At 36.3% G+C, this 26,119-nt stretch overlaps 1 protein-coding gene across 1 annotated transcript in view; it reads left to right on the forward strand.

Moving 5' to 3' along the window:
- SERPINI2 (serpin family I member 2) overlaps window positions 1–21,593 on the forward strand; it is a 39,627-nt gene extending 18,034 nt beyond the window's left edge. Inside the window, exons 5-8 of the mRNA XM_021934685.2 lie at window positions 10,861–10,958; window positions 14,475–14,561; window positions 17,074–17,163; window positions 21,352–21,593. Of these exons, the coding sequence (XP_021790377.1) occupies window positions 10,861–10,958; window positions 14,475–14,561; window positions 17,074–17,163; window positions 21,352–21,428 (352 nt within the window). The 3' untranslated portion in view covers window positions 21,429–21,593. The remainder of the gene's footprint in view (window positions 1–10,860; window positions 10,959–14,474; window positions 14,562–17,073; window positions 17,164–21,351) is intronic.
- Window positions 21,594–26,119: the final 4,526 nt, after the last annotated feature.

Raw genomic sequence — 26,119 nt, forward strand, 5'->3', positions numbered from 1 at the left:
AGATCATCTGAGGTCAGGATTTCGAGACCAGACTGGCCAATGTGGTGAAATTCTGTCTTTACTAAAAATATAAAAATTAGCTGGGCATGGTGGTGGGTGCCTGTAATCCCAGCTACTTGGGAGGCTGAGGCAGGAGAAACAGTTGAACATGGAGGTTTGCAGTGAAAGCCGCTCCTGTTCTTCAACTACTGCAACTACTGCAACTGTTGATTTTGTTGGAGCAAAAACCTGGAAAGGAGTAACTTCTGGCCTCACCAAGACTAGAGCTCAGCACTCCTTGCTTACTCTTGAGAACTTTCTTTACTCCTACCCACACCATACCAGGACGTTACTTCTCTCCTTCACTTACTACTCTAGGTTGATTTCTCTTACTTCCATCAAGTGTGCCAGTCTCCTATATCCTAAAGAAAACCTATTATCAGGTAAACTTTCTCCTCTTTATTTATAGAAGTCATCTCAAATTTTATGTAAATCTTTATTAATCTTTACCTTCTTTGATATTGTGGAGAAAGAAGTATCCTCTACTTCTCACATCCTAACTCTGGGATCTTGATCAAAGTATTATTAAGCATCCCTTTTTTTCTAGAAAAGCTTTCTTCCTTTAGTCCCCAGGACACTACTGATTTATTTCTTTCTCTCTTTCTGGAAATTTTCCTTGTTCCTTGACTGACTTTTATTTTGTTTCTGTTCCCAAGCAAAAATTTTATCAGTTTCATCTTCAGAATTTTCCTCTTCTTACTCTCTCTGAGAAATATTATTTATCCCCTGTTATTCTGGTTTTTAAAATCTGAATCTCTAACCCCAACTTCTCTTTCATTTCCCAGCCATTTGAATATCTCTACTTGACATTATTCCTTTTTTCAAAGAATTTTTTTAGCACCTACTGTGCCAAACACTGGAGTTTAATGGTGTGTATGACAGATTGTTTACCTTCTAATAATGAAATAATATTTTTTGAAATTAAATTGTTTATTTTCAAATTTGCTTCTCTTAGCTTTGAAATGATCACTTTCTTGGAGACAAAAACAAAATTACTGAGTTTGAAAACTGTCTGTGACAGCTACCACCAGTGGGGTCTCAGGAGAGTCACTTGACCATTTTGAATTGCGGTTTTATCAATGTAAAATGTGGATAATGATACTGATTGCCAGATTTTTCAGTCTAAGTAATAATGCATAAGCCCCAACCTCAATTGACAAGAAGAAATACAAGCTTTCACCAGAATTTCCTTTGACGGCATTTTCAGGAATCCTTAGAGGCAAATTTCACAGTCCAAAAATCTGTCCAAGCTGCCACAGTGTAGCCAACTTCGAACTGTTTGGCCTTATTCTCAGCATCTCCACTCCAGGGCCACACTTCCCATACAACTACTCCCACAGTGTAGACAACTTTGAACTGTTTGGCCCTATTCTCAGCATCCCCACACAGGGCCACACTCCACACTTCCCATACACCTACCCTCACAGTGTAGACACAGACTTCTCTCTTAATTCTTCCACGCACAACTGTTATGGGTTGAGTTGCATCCCCCCACCCAGTAACTCAGAATGCTGCCTTATTTGGAGGTTTTTACAGAGTAATGAAAGTGAAGTCATTAGGCCGGGCTGTAATCCAACATGACTGGTGTCATCTAAAAAGGAAAATTTAGACAGAGATATACATGGAGGGAAGATGGTGTGAAGAGACACGGGAAAAAATGGTCATCTACAAATCAACGAGAGGCATAGAACAAATTTTTCACTTACAGCCTTCTGAAGAATCCAGTACCGCTGACATCTTGATTTTAGACCTCTAGCCTCTGCAAGTGTGAGACAATCTATTTGTGATTTAAGATACCCAGTTTGTGGTACTTTGTTATGGCAGCTCTAGCAAACTAATACAAGAAGAACGACTTCAATGTTTAAGCAAATTTTACTGAAATCTTGGTGATAGTGAAAGGGGCTTACAACATAGAAAGCAGTTTAAAACCAGGTACCAATCATGACAGTTCCTTGAGTGTAGACTATTTCTTGTACCAAAGAGTCCCCTTCTGTCCGTTGTTATATTTAGCCTACCATTGCAACGGTACTAGCACCCACCTTCACCCAAAAGAGTTATCTTTACACCTCCCTCCTATTCAGCATTCAGAGTCTTTCACCATTTCCCCGTATAAAGAGAAAGTGACCCAGATTTTCTTCCATGCTTTCTAAGGCCAGTTTCCCAGTTGTGACAAGAATCTATAGTTGCCAGGTGTGGTGGCTTATGCCTGTAATCCCAGCACTTTGGGAGGCCAAGGCAGGAGGATCTCTTGAGCCCAGGAGTGCAAGACCAGCAGGAACAATAAAGAAAGACCCTGTCTTTAGAAAAAAAAAACAAAAAACAAAACATCAGTTGGACATGGTGGTGTGTGCCTGTAGTCCCAGCTATTGTGGAGGATGAGGCAGGAGGATCACTTGAGCCCATGAGTTTGAGGCTTCAGTGAGCTGTGATCCTGCCACTGCACTCCAGCCTGGGCAGCAAAGCAAGACCCTATCTCCAAAAAAAAAAAAAAAAAAATCTATAGCAGAGATTTCAGTGAAAACAATGTTTTCATATCATATAAAATAGCTTATGCCCTCGTCATCTCAAACTCCATCTCCCTCCCACTGGTTCTGCTTGCAAAATGAAAAAGCCCATTGTATTGCTTTCCCCAAACAAAAGAACAATTTGCCTTAAAACCTGAATTTGAATCTTCATTTATATAGAAACAGAAACAATAGTTGGCAGTTGTATCCCCCTTTTCCATACAAATTCCAGCCACCAATGATATTTAAAAACTTGGCAGTTTCAGTTACAGTATCTCATTACATACTTCTATTCATAGCACAAAGTCTGGCAACTAAAAGGTGCTAAATAAATGACAGCTTTATTTTATTTTTTTCTTTGTTAAGAAGATCACTGCCTAGTCAGTACCAAACTAGAAACAATGTCTTCTCTGAATTCTCTGACTCCACTCCTTTCTCTTCTGTGTGGCAGGCCCTTCTCTGTGGTGTCTGACCAATAACTTCCCATTAATCCTCCATGGTTTCCCTTGAAGTTATTGCTTCCATGTAGATATACTCAAATATGCCTAGTTAGAGTGAACCACTCCTTACCTACATTTCTAGAACATTTCAGGAAAATTTACATCATAGCACTTGTTACACGGCATTTTTATTTCTTGCTCACATTCCTGTCTGTCCTATTAAAATGTGATTTCTGGGACAGCGGGTTAGGTCTCGTTCACTTTAGTTTCTGTTGTTCCTAGCATGCTTCATGGTATATAGTGTGTGCTAAATGAGTATTACTGAGTTAAAGTACACAAATAATTTCAAGGAAAGAAATTCTATATTATTTCTCTTTATTTAATTTTAAATATCTTCAAAACCAGAATTAAACTTTCCAGTCACTCTAATGTATTCTCTTTGAGGACCCTGAATGAAGCTTTCCCCCCTTTCCATACATATGGCATCATGAAAAATAGGACATTAGACATTTACTTCAAAACTTCTCTCTAGAGAAGGAAAAGTGAGATTTTTTTTCTAAATTCAGAGGACAGAAATTTGTTATTGTTTAATCACATTAATACAGAATTACATGTAAAATGTGTTCACTTTTTAATGTCTTCTGATTTGTTAAAGGAACAATTTGCTTATGTATTTAGTTCATTAACAATTTTAACTTATCAGAACACGTTTATGAATTAAGTTTCCTGAGCACTAAAATCATGGATTAAAAATTCTGAAATACATTTCTCCCAAAAGGAACAATTTCCTCACAACAGAAGAATACCTGTTGAAAATATGTGTTTGGTAGAGAAGAGAGAAAACAATGTAGGCTCAATGAATGTTTGCGGTAGACTGGCAGATTTATATTTTATTACTGAATACTGTGGTTCTTTTACATCTGAATAAATGTGTAATGGCTTTCAAACTGATAACTAAATATTTTGATAAAATTGGAACAGCTTAGTCAACTGCATTAATTCCTAGAGCTGCTATAACAGCACAACGCAATCGAGTAGGTGGCTTAGAACAACAAAAATTTATTCTCTCACAGTCTGGAGGCTAAATGTCAAAATCAAGGTGTCAGCACAACAGGCTCTCACTGAGACTGTTAGGAGAATCCTTCCTTGCCTCTTCCTACCTTCTGATAGTGGCTAGAAGTCCTTGGTGTTCCTCTCCTTATAGATAAATCACTCCAATTATTTCTTCTGTTGTCATGTAGCCATCTGTCTTTGTGTGGTGTTCTCATATCTGAGGATACCAATCATATTGGATTAAGGCCCATTCCTATTTCCAAATAAGGTGACATTAAAAGATACTGGGGGTTAGGGCTTCAACACATGAATTTGGGAAAGGGGGTATGCACAATTCAACCCGTAACACCAACTGTAATAAAATCTATATTGTTGTAAAACAAAATAGCTCTTTGGTAGCAAAGTTTAGTACATGCCAAGAAAAACAACAACAACAACAACAGCAACAAAAAACCAACCCATAAGAATGCTTATATTTAAGCTACAGTAGAAAGGAGCATGTGAATGACTATTTTTAGTTACTGCTTAAGAAATACTTCCCCTTCCCCTCTATTGTGTATAACTAGTTTAGAATCGAGGCCAATAAGATATCTAAAAATACTAGAGTGCTTTCCATTATTTATTATCTGTAATATACTAGATATATAATTTTGGACATCATCCTGCAATTGAATGTCAGCTAAAATAATTATATTACTTTGTCTAAATGTAGTATGAGATCCTTTAAAAATTTTAGTAATAAAGCTTCCTTTGGTTGAAGAGTCTAAAACAAAATTGCTATACGCCAGATTCTCTCTGTAGAAGAAACATTCTGAAAATATAGTTTAAAAATTGTGTGTATGGGCAAAAATGATAGTTTAATACATATAAGGTAAATAAACACATAACTTTTAGCTTTGTGAAGTGTTAGCATTTATATTTTAATAGTAAATGTTGTGATTTTTATCATCTGACTTGGTTATTCTCCCATTTCACAGATAAGAAAGCTGAGACACTGAGAAGATAAATTGATTGCCATTCAATGAGTATTGACAGGGAAGGATTAGCTCTCATGTCTGTTGGGTCACAGCCTTATTAGTTTGTCACAGCCTTATTAGTTTGATAATTATTAGAAAGTGTATTTCCTGTTCAAAAACATTGATTGGGATTCTACTGTGGGCAAGAGGCTGGGATAGATGTAAAGCATTAGGTTCTCCACTGATAAGATGGTTACCACCTATTGATAAAATGGAATAGTACTAGATTTGTGCAAGAAATTCACTACGATTGACCCGGCGCGGTGGCTCACGCCTGTAATCCCAGAACTTTGGGAGGCTGAGGCTGGTGGATCACGAGGTCAGGAGATGGAGACCATCCTGGCTAACACGGTGAAACCCCATCTCTACTAAAAAAAAAACAAACAAAACAAACAAACAAACAAACAAAAAAACCCAAAAAATTAGCCAGGCCTGGTGGCGGGCGCCTGTAGTCCCAGCTACTCCGGAGGCTGAGGCGGGAGAATGGCGTGAACCCGGCAGGCGGAGCTTGCAGTGAGCCGAGATCATGCCACTGCACTCCAGCCAGGGCGACTGAGCAAGACTCCTTCTCAAAAAAAAAAAAAAAAAAAAAAAAAAAAAATTCACTACACAGCAATGTACAGTAAGTACTAAAAGAATGGTATAATCAGTAAGCATTAGAAGGTTCACAAAAAGGGAGAGTGCACAGGAAACTGGAATTGTAAACAAAGGCTTCGTGAAAGAAGGACTTGAGTTCGGTTTTAAAAGAGTTGAGGAATAAATCCTATATGCAATGAAGAATTATTGACTATGTCCAAGTAAGGCGATGAAATGATTAAGTCAGTGTTTTAAAAAGGTATATGTAGTAGTCAGAATTGTTCACCCTGGATAACTTGTCTGAAAAATTTCCCTGTTCCTCATTTACCCCCCACCCCTGCCTAAGGTCCCTATTTTTCTATATAACTTTTATTTGTCCTTAAAATTAAGTATGAGTTTTACAAAGGCTTTCTGATCTCTCCATGCAATATCATACAAGCATCTTCCCTTCTCCCCCTGGGAAAAGTTCTCCTAGTACCTTGTGTTTATTTCTGCATAGCAATTGCATTAAAATGAATTGTTTGTCTTCCCCTCTGACCCATAAGCTACTTGAGGTGAAGAGCTGTGCATGTTTTCTCTCTGTGACTGCAGCAAAAAGCATGTCTATAAAAAAAAGGTAGCTATTCAATGAACATTTGTTGCTTTAAACTGATCTAGTGGTAATATCCCAGATTTGATAAAGAGGGAAAGACTAAAGCCTAAAAGATCAGTTTAAAAACCACTGCAACAATTCAGACATTAAGTAAAGAGTGTTTAAAGGGAGCAGCTTCACTGGGAATAGTAAGGAACTGGTGAAGTTATTGGAATGTGTGACTAACTAGTAATGAGTTAAGAAGAAATAGGTTGTTTTGGGGTTTCAGGCTCAACTTACTAGAAAACAAGAGGGCTGTGAATTCTTGCTTTTTTGTAGTAGTCCTTATCTGGGCACCATGGACTTCTAGAGAGGTCTAGGATATACTTCCAAGGGTCTTTGAAACCCTGAAATTATTTGCAAGTTTATGCATGTAAAGTTAGGTATGTATTTTCCTTGGGAGAGGCTTTATAGTTCTCACTAAATTTTTGGAAGTCTAGGCCTTTAAACTTGTTAAGCACTACAGTTCTATTCAAAAGTATTTATCTTAATAGCCATAGTCTTTCTGAGACGTATCATTCTTTAAAAATATTGACTGATGTGGCACCTCACAGTATCTTTTGTCAATTGTTGAAATCAGATTACTGAAAATAATACTGAAGACCTAGAGCCCTGCCACTTTCTTACTATATAACTTTAAGCAAATTACTTTTCTCTAAGATTTTTCTATTCTATTAAATGCAGTAATGATAATACATGCCTCTTACTGTTGTGAGGACTCCATGAGATAATGTGTATACAATTTTTAGTACTCAATGTTAGCTAAATATTATTTGTATTATTACTCATTTAATTCTAACAGTGGCCATATATTATAATGCCAACATCGTAATAGGTGACCCCCCCATCATATCTCATTTAATTCCTCAATCAATTTGATGAAGATCTAGTTTTATGTTCAAGTTACAGACAAGATGGAGACAGGCAAATACCTTGCCTGTGGTCACACAGCTAATTAATGGCTGAGCCAGTACTAGAAGAGGTCAGCCAGGCATCTGAAAACAGGTGATTATAGGGCAAGCATGAGAGGGAGCACAGAACAGATGAAGCAGTCAGTGATAGAGTGAGCAGTAGGATGAGAGATCTGGAGTAGCTGTACCAAGGAAACTTTTCAAAATATGTAGCACTTACCACAGGACATAAAGGGTCATCTTTTTGCTGGTTAGAAATTAATTCTAGGCTTGACCAGCATTGGATCTATAAGTGGGTGAATGTAAATTGTGTGTGGGTGGGAGGAAGGCAAGGAAAATGAGACTGCATATGAGAATAGATACATTGTGACCAGCTGCAGTAGTGATTACAAAATGTTCATTTACTTTGACCTATTGGACATGGATAAAAATGGGAATACTAGGCATACATTATGCATCCAGATGTTTCGTATGTGACAGAAAGTATTTTAAATTCAGTCTGTGAGGTTAATAGATTATTTTAATTATTTTACACACACACAGACACACACACACACACACACACACACACACACACTCTGAGGTAACTGATTGGAAAGTGACCGGAATTTACTGTGTACTCACATAACCATCTAGGGCCACCGTTGTCAAAGATTGTGTTGTATTATTCTCCTCACGAGCAACCCTAAGATTTGGTTTGGTTGATTTCAGCTCTGAACAGTACAAGTGATAGGGTTTGGATTTATGTCCCTGCCAAATCTCCTGTCAAATTGCAACCCCCAGTGTTGAAGATGGCGCCTGGTGGAAGGTGATGGGATCTTGGGGACAAATTTCCCCCTTCGGTGCTGTGCTCATGGTAGTAGAGTTCTCACGAGATCTGGTTGTTTAAAAGTGTGTAGTCCCTGCTCCCTGTTTCTCTTCCTCCTATTCCAGCCGTGTAAGACATGTCTGTTCCTTTTTGCCTTCAGCCATGATTGTAAGTTTCATGATACCTCCCCGGTAACCAACAAATGCCAGCATCATGCTCCCTGTACAGCCTTTGGAACTGTGACCCAATTAAACCTCTTTTCTTTATAAATTACTCAGTCTAAGGTATTTCTCTCTGTCTCTCTTTTTTGAGACTCAGGTATTTCTTTATAGTAGTGTGAGAATAGTCTAATACACCAAGAATGACTCAAGCCCACTGTATCAAAGCTGGGATTTCAGATAATAAGGACACAAACCCAGAGGGAAATTGATCCAAGGCTTTTTTTCATTAAACAAGAACTCTGGGGATAAGGGGAAAGGAAGGGCCAATACCATTCCCCAGCAGGGCCTGGAGGCCAGAAGTAGGTCATTCTTAAAACAAAAATTGGGATTGTTTTTCATTTTTCTGCAGCTTTTATCTATGTGAGATCTGTTTCAGCACAATGGTTACATTTGGGAGTGAATTACTGTCTTTTAAACAAATAGATATTATTTGTATATGCTAAAAATTCCATTCATGATTTAGTTGCTAATTGTTTATCTAACATTTTGCTGCTCATTCTTTTACCTTTGCCTGCTGTTCTTTTGACAATTTTAGAGGAGGATTAAGGAAAAGGGAAAATGAACCACAACTGGGAGAAATATGAAGACTTGTAAACTTTGGAAGAGGGACATTATATATATTGACCAATATGGTGGTGTTGAATTATATTTTGATTAGAAGGTAGTGGCAGTTAGCACATTAGCTTTGACTTCAAATAGACCTGAGTTTAAATCATACCTCTGGAACCTACCTTAACCTTCAGCCTGGAAATTAACCTCCTCAGGCTTCTATTTTCTCATACATTAATGGAAATAATAATGCCGACTTCCTTAGATTTTTGTAAAGATTAAAAACTGTAATTTATATTAAGTACCTAACACATGGCAGTGCTTCTTCACACCTGACTATTCATGGCTCCAATAATTAAGGATAATTAGGAATTGGCTGTAGATTATACTTTCATTAGATGGCTGAATGTGTTTCTATTGCTATAGGTTTCATCGGACTATATTATGAGTAGGACTGTTACTTAAATGACTCTCCAGTGATAATTAGGCATTATTAGAAGTTGTAATAAGTCTTGTGGTATTCTTGTCATTATCCTAAAATTATTGGACTATTATAGCCCATTTATAGGTAGATTAGAACATATATTCTCCACCCTTTAAAAGCCCATACTCCATTCAGTTTAAAGACTATGGTAATAAAAACAGGAAAAAAGCAAATCTCCCAAACCATCATGCTGCATATTATCTTTCTTAGTAGGAAGTTACAAGGAAGAAGTTGAAAGCAGTGGGCGCAGAATGAGCTATTTTCATTATCAGCTGATTTTAATGTGCATGTTGTGTCCATTCCCAGGTAGATAGGGTTCTGAATGAGTTGCCATCTTCCAAAAAAACATATTGTTTTGCCAAGAAATAATTTAGTCCCAGTAGAGTTCTGCCACACCATGTTCATTGCTTTGGAGAATTATAATTAAGAAGCTCATTCAGTATTTGCCAGTTAAAACAATGATCTAGTTAGACTGATCGCCCCATCTAATTTCTAGCTCCAGATATGGGCCTCCTGCTGAATGAACACATATCCTTGAGCACTAGTGTATGCATTCTAACGGGAGCACAGGGGCCAATGCCCAGAGGGCACAGACAAAGCTCCTCAGTAGAAATTGCCTGGAATTTTGCTGATGTCGGAAATATATATAGCTCCCTGTTTAAGATTATTATACATGTCTTTTCTTTCATAAACCAGGTTTCCAATCTGTATTTAAAATGCAAATTAATGCTTTAAGCATCTATGAAGTCAATAAGTACTAGCTTCCCCCTGCCCCCTACCCGCTTTTATTTAAATGGGAAAGTGAGGTTCAGTGATTGCTTTTGATTTGGAATCACAGAAGATCAGTGACTGAGAAAATCTTTTGGGATTATCTGGTTAAGTTCCCTTTTCACAGGTGAGGCAAATTAAGGCACAGATAGGTGAGCTAGACACTAGCCTCCTAACTTATGGTTCGGTGTTGGAAGCACTGGCTAGCTGCTTTTTTTTTTTTTTTTTTTTTTTCCTTTCCTGTAATTTTTGTCTTTTATTTCCTTTGACGGAAATCTGGTTCCCCTTCCTTTATCCTTTTACAGGACCTATTCTGAAGATATTATGCCTGTCCATAAACTGAAGAACATCTCATTGACTGTGACAATGGGCGAGATGAATGATAGGTTATAAATATTTCTCTATTGCTTAATAGCTAACAATCTTCTCCAAGGACTGTGGACTCCTGTTCTCTGCTCATCATGTCATGGACATCTGCCAGGAACCATCTTTGATGGTGTGAAAATCTTGAATACCTAAGAGGGAAATTTTAGACTTATTAGAAAGGAGCCAAGCAATTGAGACCTTAGATAGAACTTAGAATTCTCACCTAGTTTTGTTGGGTAATTGTTACTTCAAAAAAATGCAATTTCTGTTCTTTCTTTCCTCCAACCATTTATCTGGGAAGCAAGTTATTGGCAACCCAGAACTGATTATTGGAGCTGGGGAAAAATGGTGTGAGATGTAAGAAAATGTAACTGAGATAATACAAACAAAAGATTTTACAATATATTATCCTCCAAGACATCCATTAAAAAAATTGATAGCAAAAATGTGCAGTGTTTCAAGACTTTTCTTTTTCTTTTTCTTTTAAATAACAGATTTAAAGTAGAACAAAAAGTAGACTTCAAAGATGTTTTATATTCTTTGAACATAACCGAGATATTTAGTGGTGGCTGCGACCTTTCTGGAATAACAGGTAGTATGATAAATAATTCTTATATTATCATGTTAATTTGTTTTGTTAGGACTACATTAACTAACTGAGCTTAAAACCGAAAGAGCATTCAGCTCTGGTAAATATACACACAGTGAATAAATGTCATAGCATGTTGAGCTGTCTGTAAACAAGTACTTTATTTTATATTTAAGTAGTTTTTCTTAATGAAAGTCAAAAAGCATTTTGGAATGTTAGATAAGCACTCTGGCTATACTTCTAATAAAACTACATAAAAGTGTTATATAGGTTTTTATTTCTGCCCTGTTTGGATTTCCTCATCTGAATAATGGGAATTACAACTTTGAGTCTCTCATCTAAGCAGAGCTAATACAACTCTTAGAAACCAATTTGCAAATGTTAATTCACTAATATGAGAACACATGCAATAGTCATCCATAAGCTGCTGGATGATGAGCGCAATCAAGAAATTGTAATGCTACAGCTTGCAGATTTAGCAATGGTGTCTTTTGGGCTGACAACAAATCTGAGAAGATGGAGCTTTTATGCTCACTTGCGCTGGGGGAATCCTGCATGGTTAACACGTTCACTTGCACAACAAAGCCAACACAGTCTATGAATTCTTCAAGTTTCAGTGGTACTCAGTAATTCAAAAATAACTAGCTAAAAAAAAATGGATGAAGAGAGCCAATTTGTCCCAAGTTACTTACCCTCTTTTAAATTCAGTCTTCTGTTCTATAAAAAGGGGCCTAGGCGTGTCTGTCTGATGAGGTTGTAAATCATAACGTGAAATACTGCAGAAATGTTTTATGTATTTATTTCTATATAGCTATCTGGGCTTTGGAAACATGTTGTTAATTTAGTCATCATTCGTCAATTATGTGGGCAAATGAATAGAATGAAAAATTTTCCTGATGGAGGAAGTGAATGAGGTCACAAATATCAAAATGTTCATTATCACCTTCACACATGATGTGGCTACTCGTTCTCACACTGACAGATAGATCTGACTTCACTGACAATTTTATCAGCACTAGGTATGAGATGGTCAACATTAAATACTGCAACAGGATGCTCTGTGTGCCCTGAGACACAACCACCTCTTCAACCTCCAATAATCCAAACTATTTGTCATGCACTTCCTTTTCTTAAACTTCTTTCCAGCCATAGGGAGATCACTCAATATGCCTCAGACACTTCAAACAGCCACTTGTTCTGCAAATTCCCAGCAATTTGTGACTTCTAAAAAATCTCCTGTTACAGGCAGATTTTTAAAGAAAATACTTCCAAAATGTTTCATAGAAGACTTTATTCAAGAAAATAACCCAGTGCAGAAAAGAATAAATGTCTAGCATTTTCTGTTCTTTCCCTCTTGAGTTACCTATTTGAGCTGTTTTAACCATTTTGGTTCTGTCTTATTGCCTAGAATAGAATAGTCATAGCCAATGCTGATATCTCTACTGGTAGCTAGGAGCACAGTAAATTCTCTGCTATCTCTACTTATCATTTGTACAATAAACAGTCACTAAAGGCTACTGTGAAACAGCCCAACACTAGTCTTATGGGCCATCAGTGTGAAAGGGACACTACCTTATATTTATATAGTTCACAAGTTTTGAATGAAATGATTGTACAGAGTTACTTTGGAAACTTTGAGAAAAGTATTTGACTTCTCACTCAGTTACTACTCCTTGTGTAACCCGTAGTAAAATATTTAACCTTTCTGAGTGTAAGCATTCCAATCTGTTAAGTGAGACAATATAGTGACTGGGGAAATAAATAAAAGAATGTATGTAAATCATCTACTTTAACATTTGGCACATAGTTAAATATGAAACAGCAAGCGGGAAAAGTATCATATTAATATTACTTGCACATCTAGCAAATGTATTGTTTTCTTGTTCTCTTAATTTAATAACAATGTACTTAGAATTTTTATTTAAAAATTAAAAGAAATAATTATTATGAAGGTACAATGAATGAGTTTATAGAGTTCACATTCTTCTAACCTATCATATCTCAGGGCCTGTTCTTTTCCTAAGACTGGGTTTTGTCTGCAGTGAGATGGAACAAAGGAGACTAAGTGGTGTAGCCTAATAGCGAGGGAGTCATTTGGGCTCGTGCCATTGCTAAACTGGGTGAAATTCTTTACTCCTTCCTAACCTGCTTTGTGGTCTTTCCTCTTGGTGTGGGCCACTAGGTCATTCCTTCTGTGTTTATTTGTCTTATTCCAGGCAATCCTGGGAGAAGAAGGTGCTTATTTGCCGGACCTTGAGAGAACATTCTCTTGCATTTCAGTTAATTCACACTAATAGAGTAGATGCCCGTCTCTCTCCATTTTGCAGGTTTCTATCACTAGACATACTCAGATGCATTGACTTATTTATTATTGGCTTATATATGACAAATATTTATAGCAAGCCAATTATGAGCCAGGCAGTTTTCTAGAGCATGCTTCCTTTGTCCTCTGAGGAACATTGTCAGATCTATCTTGTCTTGCAAGGCCAGCTTGACATGCCTTCTGGGCTCCCAGTTTCACTTCTTCCTTCTTGAGGAGATTATACTTGCAAGTCATTCTACCAGAAACGCTTCACCTACACATCAGTTCCACCAAGGGGAGAAAAAGGAGCATTCATTCTCAGCTTGTATCCACACCAGAACAAAACGTTGTAAGACACGATCTTATGCTGAAAACTTTAACAGGTTTTAAAGTGTATCTCTGAAGTGATTTTGTAACAGGTGACACAGAAGTTCCTTAGAATTTCATAGCTTCCCCAGATTTGAAGGCAAGTACATTTTATTTTAAACTAAGATCAAAACTAAATACAGAATATAAAAGGCACTTTGGCTTTGAGGTTAAATATATAGAGTGAGATTAATTCAAATCTGGAAAGCCTCTTTCATTCTGTCTATAGACAATGGCTAAGGGAGGAAAAGCTCTCTGTCCCTTCAAATATTTCACTTAGTTGGATACGTGATTTGAGGCTTACATCATTTACTTTTTATATCACAGAAAAACTTGATCTCTCTCTCTCTTTCTGTATATATGTCATGTCTGGAAGAGCTAAGTCTAAATCACCTTTATCTGTAGCAAATTGACTAAATAGGAAAAAGTTCATTTATTTGTCTCCTTGCCTTTGATCATTTGAAAATGTAATGATGCTGGGCGTGGTGGCTCATGCCTGTAGTCCCAGAAATTTGGGAGGCCAAGGCAGGCAGATCACCTGAGGTCAGGAGTTCGAGACCAGCCTGGCCAACATGCCAAAACCCCATCTCTACTAAAAATACAAAAATTAGCCGAGTGTGGGTGTGGTGGCAGGCGCCTATAATTCCAGCTGCTTGGGAGGCTGAGATGGTAGAATGGTTTGAATCTGGGAGGCAGAGGTTGCAGTGAGCTGAGATCGTGCCACTGCACTTCAACCTGGGTGACAGAGCAAGACTCCATCTCCAAAAAAAGTAATTAATCTGGGACCTAATAGGTAATGGCTTTTGATTTTAACTCTTAAATACACTTTTGTGTATTTTTTTTTAAACCAGATTCATCTGAAGTGTATGTTTCCCAAGTCATGCAGAAAGTTTTCTTTGAGATAAATGAAGATGGCAGTGAAGCTGCAACATCAACTGGTAGGGTGAATGATTTCTGGCCAAGCTAGAAGGAAAGATGGGGAGAGGATGAATATTACGGTGCTGACCCTTTTGAAGTATTGTAATCTTTTTCTTCTGCTATCTAATACACTTCCGGAGGAAAAAAAGGAAATGGTTGTATACGCTGTTCATATTTCTCTTCAGTCACAGCATGATACAAAAAGGAAGGGAAGGAGGAGGAGTTGAGGCCTGTCTACTGATATTTGCTCACTTGTGAATTGGATTACCTGCGAATTAGCAGATAGGACCTGTGGAGAAAATTTTGGGGTTCAAATATAAAATCATTATGTTTTAGGAATGCTCACCCTTACATAATTGTATTTTATTTCATTCTTTCACTACACCAAGTTAGTCCCCACTTTGCTAATTTGATTCTTGTTATTATCTCTGTGGCAGTGGCTCTCAAACTTAACCTGCACATAAAAATCACCTGGGAAGCTTTAAAAACTCCTATGCCCAGTCCACACCCCAAAATAATTAAATCAGTATTTCTGGAAGTGAAATCCAGACTCCAATATTTTCTTAGGTTTTCCTAAGCGATACCAATGTGCATCGAAGAACCAGTGCTCCGTAGTGGTTTGCAGCTTGCCCTTTTTATTACAAATGTGGTACATCGACCAACAACAGCACCACTTGGGAGCTTGTTAGAAATGTAAAATCTCAGGTCCAAAACCTAGACCGACTGAATCAGAATCTGCATTTTGCAAGATCACTAGGAAATTTGTATGTATATTCTAGTTTGAGAACCACTCTTCTAGGCCATATTTCCTTGAACAAATGACATTTTAAATAGCATCTGTGCTACATGTAAATAATGCTTGAAAAATAATTAGAAAAAAAGCCCTAAAATCAATTAGAAATGGACAAGCAACTTAAATAAATTCCTTGTAAGTCTATTTTAATTCCTCATACTATTTGGATTTTAATCAATATTTAAAAGCTATTTATCATTTAAAATGTCTTACTGATAAATATATAAAAATTGATATTCATTTATTAATTTCCTGATTAATTTGCAATGCTGCATTGGGCCGATGGATTTTGACATCTGGATGAAACACACTGGACTCCATTACGATTTTGTCATCTGAAAGATTTTGCATTGCTGTGCTCAAGGAATTTGGATTGTAGGGGATGAACTATATTAATCTTTGGAGAAGTAAAAAGGTTATATTTGGATGAAATTGCTGGATCATGTAGACAAATTTTCCAGCTGCTTTCAAACAGTACTGAGAAAGTCCTTGTAGATTTTTGTTTGATCTCATTATATTGGTGAGGAAACAGTCCCAGCAATGTAAAGTGGCTTACCTGCGGTCATACTATTGATTGACAGCAGCATTTGAACACAACTCATGTTCCCTGACTTTAAGTTCAGAGCTCTTTATGTTATTGCCCACTGTCTCTCATTTTAAGTCTAAACTTTTCTAGGATTCTGTAACAATCACTAAGAGAAAACAGATGAATCAATAGTAAAACTCCTCAGAGTTGTCAGCCTGGATATTTTGACTTCCAGAAATCCACTCAGGGACTGCTCAAAAGCAGAAAAAGTCCAAGTATTCACTGTGAATGGGAATGGGAGTAAAACTGACCTTGCTTTTGGATTTATCTTAATAATTCGTACATGAGCCTATATTCACTGGTTATTTGGGTAACATACTCTTGCTATTCTGGATAGGAGAGTGCCAATCATGTTATCATACTAAGATTATATTTGACTGTTTTACAATTCTAATGATATGTAGTGATTTTATTTTTCCTGGGGTCTGAAAATAACAGTACAAAATAACTATATTATTGGTAAAGACAGTATCTGAATTAAGCATAAAACATTTAATCTAGATAGGAAAAATATGTAAATTTTTATATTTTCCCATTCTAAATATTGACAAATGATATAATGGAGCAGCATAATATCAATTATCACAGAAAGTAATTTTTAAGGCAGCAGATTTCTGCTTCAAATCTCAAATAAAAATCTCACACACATTCACTGCCAAATCCTAAAAACTCTGAGCTCACAGAATAATTTTGAAAGAGTAAGTAAAAAAAAAATTAATTTGAGCTCAGATGTGATTACCACAAACCCGAAGTATAAAAACGAAGTGCAAACATACCTAAATAGGAATTAGGAATTACAAACATTGTAGAAATAAATCATATAATGCAAATAAAAAGTGAACAGAAAATTACTGTTTAAAAGATAAATTTTTTCAACTGCTTTCACTAAATTGAATCTGGTATCTGGCTTTCTTCTTCACTGAGCATAAATATAAAGTTAGAATTATTCTGTGAGTGACCTAATATTTATTCTTCAGTACTTTGGTTTTTAAATTTATTGCAAATTCCTCCGTATGTAGAAAATGGTTATTTTTCCACATGTTAACTCCTTACACAAAATGACTTTTCCTATCTACAAAATGTATTATGAATATACTTTCTTTACTGATCTTTTAATGCAAGTATCTAAATAACTGTTGTCTCTATTTTATAGGCATACACATCCCTGTGATCATGAGTCTGGCTCAAAACCAATTTGTAGCAAATCATCCATTTCTGTTTATTATGAAGCATAACCCAACAGGTACCTTTTTTGCAAATTCTTTGGGGGAACTGATTATGTTAGGCAGAACTAGTTCCAGTTTCTAATTGCAATGCACATATCTGAAGTCATTTGTTCTTTCAATGGATATTTGTTAAGTGCACTTTTATATACCAGGTACTGTATTTTAAGAGAAGACAGAGGCCTAAAATAGGGCAGAGGTAATAATAACTGCCATCATGGCTACTATATATGGTAACCATTTCATATAACCATCACTAAAGCTGAAACCACTCCAAAAGATTAGATATTTGACTAGTAAAGACACAAAAGCTCAGAGAAAGATTGTATAGTTTGTCTCAGGTTACATAACTGGAAAGTGTCAGAGTGGGAATGCCGGTCCACTGTCTGTATATGATGCCACATTGGGGATGGAAATCGAGAGGTGTGGAGTTGTGAAAGAACTCAGAGGTGGATGCCAAAACAGTAAGTGACTAGTGTAGGTTCTGAGGGGAAGGAAGGAGTCAAATCTCCAACTTGGTCAACTGGTGAAAGATGATGCAGTTAAGTAAAAAAGGGAGCGTGGAAGTAGTGGATTGGGTTGGCATTGGGCACAATGCCAACACAGAGAAATGCAGATTGTCTGGATGGATGCTTCCGCACTTTCTCCTGGGAATAAGAAAAGCCAGAAATGTGAATACAGTGGGAAAACTGTCAAGTTTATGTTTAGGATCCTTCAGCAGTCATAATGCTCATGTGAGAGTTACAAGCCACAGGATAGTAGAAATTGCATTTTACTCATCTCTGTATTCAGGCCAATATTTGGCAAAACGCCTTTCACATAATATCAGTTTCCCTATAGACACAGGGTGTGAAATTGGGTAGGGCTCAAGTTCCAGTGAATTCACTAACAGTTGTGAAACAAGTTGCTTGTCCTTTCTAAGCCACATTTCCCCTGTATCTTATTTGAACATAATAGTAGTACTTATCTCATAGAGTTACATAAAAGAATTTTTGAAGGCTGTAACACTGTGCCTGGCACATACTAAGTGTTCATTATGAATAAATTAATATGAATGAGTGAGTGAATAAAAGAAGAAAGGCAAGTGAAAAAGTATAAAGTCATTTACAGGGAGAAGAGACAAAATTAATTGCAGAATCTGAATCTGTTAGATTAACTAGGGATACTGATATTATTGGCCCAGTAAGGGATACATCACTCTTTTTTTGGCTCCATGAAACTCATGCTGAGTGACCCTTCTGAAAGTCATATTTTAAAAACAATGAAAGTTTTAGAATTGATGAGACTGCATTAACACAACTTCAATTCTAGTAATGGATATGTCAGTGTTCAAATGTATTCTAAGTATGTCATTTGATCTCTACATCTAACCTTTAGATAATTCTAATTTTTCAGAATTAATATATAATTATGTAGTATGGAACTTCATTGGGCATCAATGCACAAGTAAATAATGGCATTTAGAATAATTATGTTTTACTCTATTTTCCAAGTTGATGACTTGTTATATGCGAAGGCCAAGTAACAGCTATCAGTAAAACAGCAGCAAAAATTCAAAACCCACTTATCTGTTTATTTATGATAATGCTTCACTAGCAGATCTTAATGACAGTTTGAACTGTTTTATGTTCTTTATTGTAATGAGACTTTCTAAACTAGGGTTGCTCCTTTAAAGTATTGTTTAAAATAAATGGACATTCATTTATCAGGGACTGTTCATTGTTACCTAATAAAATATAGAAAGGGCTGTTATCTTAAGATAATACATATTGAGTGATTTATCAATTTTTCTCTTGCAAATGAACTCAAGAAATCATTGAGATTAATGAAGATAGTGATTTAGCATCACCATAGTGAACTATTAAATGGCTTCATGGTATACATAAAATGTATTCTGTTGATGATTTCTGAAGTATGAGGATGAATGATTTCAGGTTTAGTACAACCAATTTTTACGTAGCCTGGAAATTTTCTTTTATCCAAACAGTCCTTTTGTGTAAAATCTATACATTATTTGGATTTTCCTATCAGATGAGTTTTATACTGCGGTATATTCATCTAAAGCCCTTACAAAGCTAAACTTCTAGAACAATAAAGCACCTTTTTAAGGTTGAGGATATAGGCCCACTTTATAGGCTTTGAGAAGAAAATTGTGAAAGATACTCATGAAAGGTACCATTCCTGAAAAAGTAGTCAATTACGATTTTGAAATTGACAGGACTCCAGATATAATGAAAGTTATTGCGTTTAGAACTCTTTTGGGTCATGTGTTGAGGGGAGGAGCAGATTGTAGAATATCCATTAAGAATTTTTTTTCTAGCCATTAGCTTGGTAATGCTATTGTATTGTAATATTAGGAGGTAAAAGTTGCTTACATCTGATGAAGATGTTGTATAAATATGTTGATTAAATATGGGGATACCTATTTAGAAAGGAAGCATGAAGATAAAAAATAATAATCATTTTTGCTTCAGTCTGCCTCTAAATTCTTCACTATTATGTCAAGGGACATTTTGTTAATCTGCCCAATTTAGTAGTGAGTAGATTGATGATGGCGTGAAGACTCAATTCAAAATGTGATTCTTCCTGAAGAAACAGATTGAAAAGGCTGGTACTAATGGCTTTTATGTAACATTCTACACTTCTAGGTATTTAATATTTTAAGATATTGTGTTCAATTATAAGTTAGTGTTTATAGAATTTACTTTAAAATGTTTCCAGGCAAACTATTCTAATGAACATTTTAATGCCATAGCATTATGGCATTAGTATTATGAAGATAAAAGAGTCACTGCTTATTCCTATTGTGACTAAATGAAATATCTATTCTGTGAAATGTATTTATGTATCTTTATCTATCTGAAATATTGGGGTATTTGTTTTCTTTTTCCCATAATTATTTTAATATTTTGAAACAAAACATTGTTGACTATAATTATTCATAATAAAAAGTAAAATCTGGGTTGGGCGCAGTGGCTCACGCCTGTAATCCCAGCACTTTGGGAGGCCGAGGAGGGCGGATCACGAGGTCAGGAGATCGAGACCATCCTGGCTAACATGGTGAAACCCTGTCTCTACTAAAAATACAACAAATTAGCCAGACGTAGTGGCGGGCGCCTGTAGTCCCAGCTACTTGGGAGGCTAAGGCAGGAGAATGGTGTGAACCCGGGAGGCGGAGCTTGCAGTGAGCCAAGATCGCGCCATTGCACTCCAGCCTGGGCGACAGAGCGAGACTCCGTCTCAAAAGCAAAACAAAACAACAACAACAACAAAAACAAAACAAACAAACAAAATATATAAAATCTGCTGGAGTTTATATCTATTTTCATGTTATTGGTTCTTCAAAGAGTGTGTCTTTGGACTGAATAGTAGAGTTAATAAAAAAGGGCCATCTTACTATTATTTTAAATACATTTAAATATCATTTTCATTAGCTTTAACATTATGCAAAATTGATCACTTTGGAAATTAACCTTTATTACATCTGAGCGTAAGGAACTTAAGGCAACATTTGACACTGATTGATTTAGGTCACTTCTCATAACCCAGTTGAAAAGAACGGTGAATAGATTTTGGTACATCATTCTTTCTGTTTTGTCCTTCAGTTCTTAGTTCCTTTTCACTTGCAAACACAGAATGGTTGAAAACAGGTATTTGCATTTATGCTGTATACTATATCATTTTGGTGAGGATTTGAAAATACTAGAGATATAAAAATATTGTCTTTGGCAGTAAAGTAAGCTTTGATTCAGCGCTGAAAAAGGAGAACTGAGAAGTTGCACTTTTAACCCTGAAGCGTTACATTATATGCATAAAATGATGACTGCTAATGCCTTAAATTTAAAACTCTACCATGCTTATCACCATTTTATTATGCTATGTTCTCCAGACTGGGTCTCTATATTTAGAAGAACACCTCTCTGTCACTTTATTTTTATTTTTGCTTCCCTCTATGAAAAACAGGATTAATGCTTTTTCCATGACAAGCTGTAGTGGGTGTTAATTTACTTCATAAATTACCAGAAAATGATTAATAATGATATAATTATGAATTTGAGACAAAGGAGAAGGCTTTACTATTGGACACCGCTTATTTATCTTACAGAGAAAAAAGACCAAATAATATGTTAAATATTAAGAAAAACTAATTATTGTCAGTTGTTTTCTCCAGAAATTCCTAAAATATGTTTGTTTGTTTGTTTCCCTAGAATCAATTTTGTTTATGGGAAGAGTGACAAATCCTGACACCCAAGAGATAAAAGGAAGAGATTTAGATTCACTGTGAATGAAAACACAGCCTCAGAATAAAAGATGATTTCTCGAAAATAGTTGATTGGCTAAATATCATCATCTTGACAATATTTGCTTTATATCTTATATCTTTTCTGTTTTAAACTGTGCCTGTGTTAATAGACATCTGTCTTGATGAATAAGTAAAGTTAGCTATGCATTTGTTTCTGTTCTTTTTGTATGTTTTAGAAAATCTATGTGCACCTAAAGCCTTGAGGGTATATAAAATATTACCATTCACATGTTAGAATAATCCTGTCTATAATATCTTAAATATCAAATTCTTGTCTTATATATCAAATTTATTATATCCTAAAATATTGGACTATTAAACTCACACATAGCACCATTATCTAGCTATGGGGAGGTAAGGTCAAGAGACCGTGGCCATGGTACATGCCTCTCTGGGGTGTCGCTTAAGACACAGAGATCCAGTATTCCTTGCAGTAGAGGAGCTTTGGGCATTTCGCTAATCTTCACTTGTTATTTGACATGTTACATTTAATAATTTTGAGACATACCAGTTTTTTTTCTACTGATTTATGGTTTTAAAATGTATACAACATAGAAATACTGAGTACTTTTGTAAAGCATTCCTCTTTTTATAGGTGAAAGTGGCAGCATAATTAGTGTGACTTAGGAAGCTGAACTTCCACAATTTTACAATACTGAGCCAAGGAAGTGTTAGAGTCAAGATTGTGCACTATAAAGATTAAATGCAGATCCCTTCCCTTGAATACTCTGAAACATCACATCTAAATATCAAAAGCTAAAACTACATTCCAATATTACTTCATGTAGCATGTTTCATAGTTTTTCGATTTTTCAAGCTAATGTTGTAAAATGCCTTTTGTTTGTTTGTCTTGGGAATTTTGGCAGAGAGCTTAATGATAATGGCTACACCTCACTGAGCCCTAATTGTGTGTTGGGCTCACTGAAGTAAGCACTTTTTACGTTATGCTAAATGTACTAAAATTTTTATGAAACAGCATTATCTAAATTCCTGATAAAGAAACTGAGATTCAAAAATGTTATAAAATTAGTCAAAGACACATAACTGATAAATATGGTGGGTAGATTTGAACTCAGAACTACTCGAGCTAGAAGTCTATGACCTTAATTACTGAATTATATTCCCTTTGCAGGGAAGGAAAAAGTAATTTTCTCTCTACTTCTCGTAGCTTTGAGCTAGTATCCATTGTAACAAAAGGCAGGATAGCCAGGTGTGGTGGTTCACATCTGTAATCTCAGCACTTTGAGAGCCTTAGGTGGGAGAATCACTTAAGGCCAGGAGTTCAAGACCAGCCTGGGCCGCATAGTGAGATCCTGTCCAAAAAAAAGTTAAAAATAATAGCCAGGTCTGGTGGCACATGCCTGTGGTCCCAGCTACTCGAGAGGATAAGGCAGAAAGATCACTTGAGTTCAGGAGGTTGAGGCTGCAGTGAACTATGATTATGCTACTGTACTGTAGCCTGGACAATAGAGTGAGTCCTCATCTCAAAAAACAAAAGATTCACAAGAGAAAAACAGACATTTGTTAACACATATACCACATGTACACATAGAAGATACCCAGGAAAAAAATGAGTAAATCTCAAAGAAGTGGCTTAGAACTCTGGCTTACATAGCATCTTTGACAAAGAATAATACATTGTTGAAGAAATGACAAAGGAAAAGGACCTTGGATTTTTAAGGGCAGTAAATTGTAGGAAGGCAAATATATGGTAGATAAAGGCTATTTTGTAAAATTTGTTGTGTAGACTCCTGTGGTGATATCTCCAGGATGATAAGCATCTTAAGTCATCTTCAGTGATCAAATTCTGTCCCACTTGGTAGAGAGAGGAGGAGGGATAACTTTGTGAATTTGTATCCTGTTTTTAGGCAAATTGTTCAGGCAAGGCAAATAACTTTTCCTGTATCTGCTTCTTCTCAGTTGCCTTTAGCTCAAAATAATCCTTATGCAAAAGTGGCATCTTTTGGAGTGGCATATTCTGCTGTCCTTCATCTTCTACTTTAATTTTCAAAGTCTAGGTATCCATCTACAGAAAAACCGGCAGCAGTACTCAAAACATTATGAAGCCAACTTTAGAATGAATTGTGATTGCTTAAAAATCATAACATAGTTGAAAGCAATGTTCATTACTTTCAATTTGAGCATACTTAAGATATAACACAGTAAATACTAATCTATATGTTAGTGACACACATTTGTGGTGTAAATTCCTCACAGCATATCTGTTTTAAAAATATGAGTCTTTGATTCAGGAAGGCGAGAATAACGAGTTAAGAGGATAGTAGTTTTATTCAGGTGTGGTCCACATTCCTGTTTCTCTTGGGTTGGCTGAATTCTTCTGATCTTCTTTCATGCATTAGATGTCATGCTCTCGGGATTCATTCATTCATTCTACAAATATTGAGCTTCCACTATGTTCCAGGTAGTTTTCTAAGCACAAAGGATATATCAGCGAGCAAATCTGACAAGGTCCTTGTCTTCATGGAGCTGACATTTTACTGGTAGCAGTAAACCAGTGAACAAATTCAAAAACGAGTTAATTTCAAATGGTAATAACTGATGACATTAATAAAAAAGAATAAGAAACTAAGAGGAGTTCAATAATTGAGATAATGTGATAAGATCACTACCCAAGTTTCACTTTAAGCACATATTCTTACAATGTGTTCCTAATATATTTGTTTTCTTTAATAAGATTTGCTAAAAGTCTGCCTCGAGTTCCCTACTGAGGATCCTGAGAGCATTATACAGAAGTTGGGTAATTTTTTTTTCTGGTTTCATGTTCTTCTTCCATTTGGCTTAAAAATGGGAGTGTCTTCCATAAGCTCTTTATGGAAGAATGAGTAGCCTTCTGGTGTGAATTCAAACTAAAAGACACCATTTTCTACCATGTTTTGGAAATACTGTTGCCAAACCACTTCCAAAATTAAAACATTTAATTTTTCCCTTCAATTGAAAGTAACTCAGTAGTTATTGCAATTTTGTATCATAAAGGTTACAAGTGCCTGGAATACATTTACAAAACATACATCTATTTATGAAGGAAAATAAGTATGAAATAATTTTCTTTGCTAAACTATATGAAATCTGTAGAATTCACAACAGTCCATAATCAATATGGGATAAAATTGCTGTCAAATTAATACCCCTTGTAAAAGTCCAGTACATCATATATAGGAAATATTTTTATTCCTCACGGAGGCAAAATAATTATTAAAATAGTAATGTTTCTTTTGGAAACTTTGGGTTTTATTGACTTCACATAACTATAATTCATGGCATATTCTAGAGGAGTGGTTACCAGACTGAACTTGGGTCTGCCTGCCTGGCACAGCAAGACCAAACAATGACATTGGGATTTGCAAGAAGAAAAAGTGGGGGCATTTATTTCAGGGCAACAAGCAAGGAGAATCAGGCAGCTCATGCTTAAGATCTGAACTTCCCAGTGGCTTAACTGTAAGAGTTTTTAAAGGCAGGGAGGCAGAGGTTACAGGCAAAGCTATAAATCAATACATGGAGGCTATAGTTTGGTTTGGCCTGAAAAGGTGGGACATCTCGAAGCAGGTGAGTGGGGAGGATGGCATGGCCCACAGATCACAGGTGGATTCAAATATTTTCTGATTTGTGATTGGTTTGGCTTTGGGCCAGCAGAAAGGAGAGTTGAGCTCTGGCCTGTTAGTATAATTTCCTTCAGGGCCCTCAGGAAGAAATTAAGAACAAAGAATGACAAAGTTTAGTCCTCAGTTCCCCCCATCTGAGATCTATGTGCCAGCAGATGGCTTTTCCATGTGGTGAGGGGTCCAGGTTTCTGAAAAACAACTCAGGGACATGTGTGAAGACTTTACCTTTACTTTCTACAGAGAAGCAAACACTGTGGCTCTAGCTTCCTTGGCTATTGTTTTCAGATATTACTGTATTCTTCCTTATCAGGTTGCTCATTTACTTCTCAGGGCTAGGTCAGTGACTGGAATTTCCCCAGAAAGAACTCAAAATTTTCCTTTATTTCCATGCTTTGTGGGTGGCAGGCCCGTAGGAGGGATCCCTGCTTCATCTCAGAATCTGCCACATCACGCAGTACAACTGAAAGGCCAAAGACCTGAGAAAAGGAACAATTTCTTTCTTTGGAGAGGCTTATAAAATCTCCTGAATTGGGTAATGATGAGATGGAAACCTTCAAAAGTACAGAGAAAACTTTAGGCAGGTTTCATTAAAAGTCTGTGTCTTAGACCTCTGGAAATAAGATACTTCCTCACTGTGTAGCCTTATACCATTGAAGCATATTCTATGAAGGACTAACCCGCGAGCCATGGATTGGCCTGAGTCTGACTACATGCACATGGTAGAAGTGTGGGCCTACTTAATTTGTTTGCTTGCAAGAGCATTTGATTTTGTGATTCCCTTCTCCCCTTATTTTCATAGTTCCTCATAGGATAATCTCTAAATCTGAAGCCTAAAATTCTAAATGTCAATAATCTCTTTTCTTTCTCCTCTTGATTCCTCAACTGATCACTCTGATGATAAAAAAGGAATCAAAAGTTGAGATATTTTTCACTGTCCAACATTATAATTTTTGGCTTGTCACATCAATTCTCTGGAGCTTCAATGCTCTCACCTATAAAATGAAGGGTTGGTTGGACTAATCCTATTTCAAGTCTTTATTCCAAAGTTCTATC

Source organism: Papio anubis, chromosome 2 (assembly GCF_008728515.1).
Source record: "Papio anubis isolate 15944 chromosome 2, Panubis1.0, whole genome shotgun sequence".
Lineage (NCBI taxonomy): Eukaryota > Metazoa > Chordata > Mammalia > Primates > Cercopithecidae > Papio > Papio anubis.